This window comes from Octopus bimaculoides, chromosome 15 (assembly GCF_001194135.2).
Source record: "Octopus bimaculoides isolate UCB-OBI-ISO-001 chromosome 15, ASM119413v2, whole genome shotgun sequence".
Taxonomy (NCBI): Eukaryota; Metazoa; Mollusca; class Cephalopoda; order Octopoda; family Octopodidae; genus Octopus; species Octopus bimaculoides.
In genome coordinates, this window is record NC_068995.1 from 39276586 (window position 1) to 39279001 (window position 2416).

Here is a 2416-nt window from a genome sequence, read left to right on the forward strand (position 1 = left end):
TATATATATGTACACGGCGGGCTTCTTTCAGTTTCCCTCTTCCAGATGCTCTCCCAAGGCGTTGGTCGTCCCGAGTCTATAGTAGAAAACACTCGCTCAAGGAGTCATGCTGTGGGAATGAACCTGGAACTGTGTGGTAAGGAAGCAAACTTGTTACCAGAAAGCCACTTCTGCGCCTACGTTGACTTTTTCCCGTTATGCACCAACACATTCTCTAAGATTTAATGATTATTTCCAACAGAGGCATAAAACTGCAATTTAATCTGCTCCAGTATTTCACAGCTACTTATTTGATCGACTGTATACATAAGTAGTGGCAAAGTCGAGATTCGGACTTATAACCCAAAAGTACATAAAGTTTTCTTACCCACGGCTGATCTTAGCCAAATCAAACAACGATAATTCCACAATAAATTTGTCTCCACTTCACATAAATAGATTATTTTGCTAAAATTACTATTTCGAAAGTGAATTGTTATGACTAGTTTAGCGAAGATAATTGGTACGGGCTGGGCAGAATCGTTAGAATGCCGAATAATATGCGTAGTGGCATTTCGTGCTACTTCACGTTCGAGCTCGAATTCTGCCAAGCCCAACTTTGCTATTCATCCCTTCGAGGACGTTAAAATAAGGGCCAGTTGAGCACTAGGGTCTATGTAATCGACTTACCACCCCACACTCCCAAATCTGTAGACCTTGTGCTAAAAGTTTATAACGAAAATATAACATACTTGTTGTCCCATCGGTCTCTGCATCAAAGGAGACCAACAACTGTGCTGCGTCTTCGAAAGATTTGGGTTCCAACTTTTCGAAATTGTAGACCGTTTACTTTTCAATGTGGCAGTTCGGAAGATATTAGAATCGTCTACAGTTAGTAGCATCTTCGGAGTGGGTGTGAAGATTTTGTCTTTTTTTAATGATGTTGTATATTCCATCGTGACTGGCTAAACTTCAAGTATCTAATTCAAAGACGAAAAATAGCATTTAAGACATTACAAACTTATGAAATAAACTAGTTGTTTAGAGCTTAAATCTTGTATCTTATTCTCAAACAAAGTTCCATGATTGACATGTAATCAAATAAATTATTTTAATAAGGGCATATGAAGTACTCACCGTAGCAAATGTTTGGTATTCAGAGATTTCAGTGAGTTTCGTACACGTAAAATTGAGTATTAAACATCACACCCTGAAACCACCGAAAAGATAGTTACTGCGTAATAGAGTGAATTCTTATATAGCACCCAAATTTGATCAAACATTCAGGAAACGGAAGAATTACAAATGCAATACTGTTGTTATGAATGTACCCAAGAGATTTGTATATTAGAATACATCTGGAATACTTTTGGTCATAAACCTGTTGAATCATCGCTTAATGGACGAAATAGCAATACCAAAAGCTTTGACACATTTTTCTTCCGACAATTAGATATATAACACAGAGAGAAATAATGATTTTTATTGGATATCGAATGAAAATAGGTGAAATATGAACAATAATAAAAGGTAAAGTTCATTTGTGGCATTATAGGAACATATCTGTCATACACGTTAAGTAATACGATACAAAATTCACGTTGTGTATGATATATTAGGTTCATATACACAGAGGAAAACCTTTTCATATATACATACGTATATATAGAAAGCTGCAGAAATCAAATCGCTTAATACAATTTGTGAGGTTTGCAACATAACTGCGTGTATGTGTGTGTGACTGCGTGCGTGTAATGGATGAGAATACGTCGAAGTGCGTATAATTGATAAGGATAAGATTAGTGCTCTAAATCAGATCTATTTCCTAATATTCAACGTCCTAATCACCGAAGACTTAGATGAACAACAAGAGTAATCTATCTATAAAAAAACTCATCGATGTAGCTCATGAAAATAAAGATAAAAGTATTTGCTTAAGCCATCATAGCATTTATAAATGATTTACACAATTATTTATAAATAATTTACACAAATAGAATTAACCAAAAGGAATGAAGATGGTGAATAGTTGTTCTTCACAAATATGTAGATACACAAGGATAGCACAATCGAAAATGCAATTGAGAACAAAGAGAATCCATGGTCATGCTTTACAGCTATTTCAGGGTATCGATGACAAAATGAAGCAGTAAGACGCATTATACGTAAATATGCAACATATTGACATAGAAGTATAAGTCAATATGAACTAAAATCGTGTTGCTGCCTACTACCTCTAGTGAACTGGACAGAATAAATTGTGGAGTAGAAGACATTATTTAGACAACAGTCCTTCTCTATCTCTCTGTCTGTTTCTTTCTCTCTTTCACTGTCTTTCTATACGTACTTATATACATAAATACATATACAGGTATGTGTGTGTGCCCGTTATATAAATATATATATATATATATATGTACACATACACACACGCACA

The 2416-nt window shown here is 35.0% G+C and overlaps 1 protein-coding gene across 1 annotated transcript in view; it reads right to left on the bottom strand.

Annotated features, from left to right (window-relative positions):
- LOC106873511 (epithelial cell-transforming sequence 2 oncogene-like) overlaps positions 1–2416 on the bottom strand; it is a 113793-nt gene that overhangs the window by 104053 nt on the left and 7324 nt on the right. The window contains exons 2-3 of the mRNA XM_014920897.2: positions 1117–1189; positions 732–959 (exon numbers count right to left, since the gene is read on the bottom strand). Coding sequence (XP_014776383.1) covers positions 732–935 — 204 coding nt within the window. The 5' untranslated portion in view covers positions 936–959; positions 1117–1189. The remainder of the gene's footprint in view (positions 1–731; positions 960–1116; positions 1190–2416) is intronic.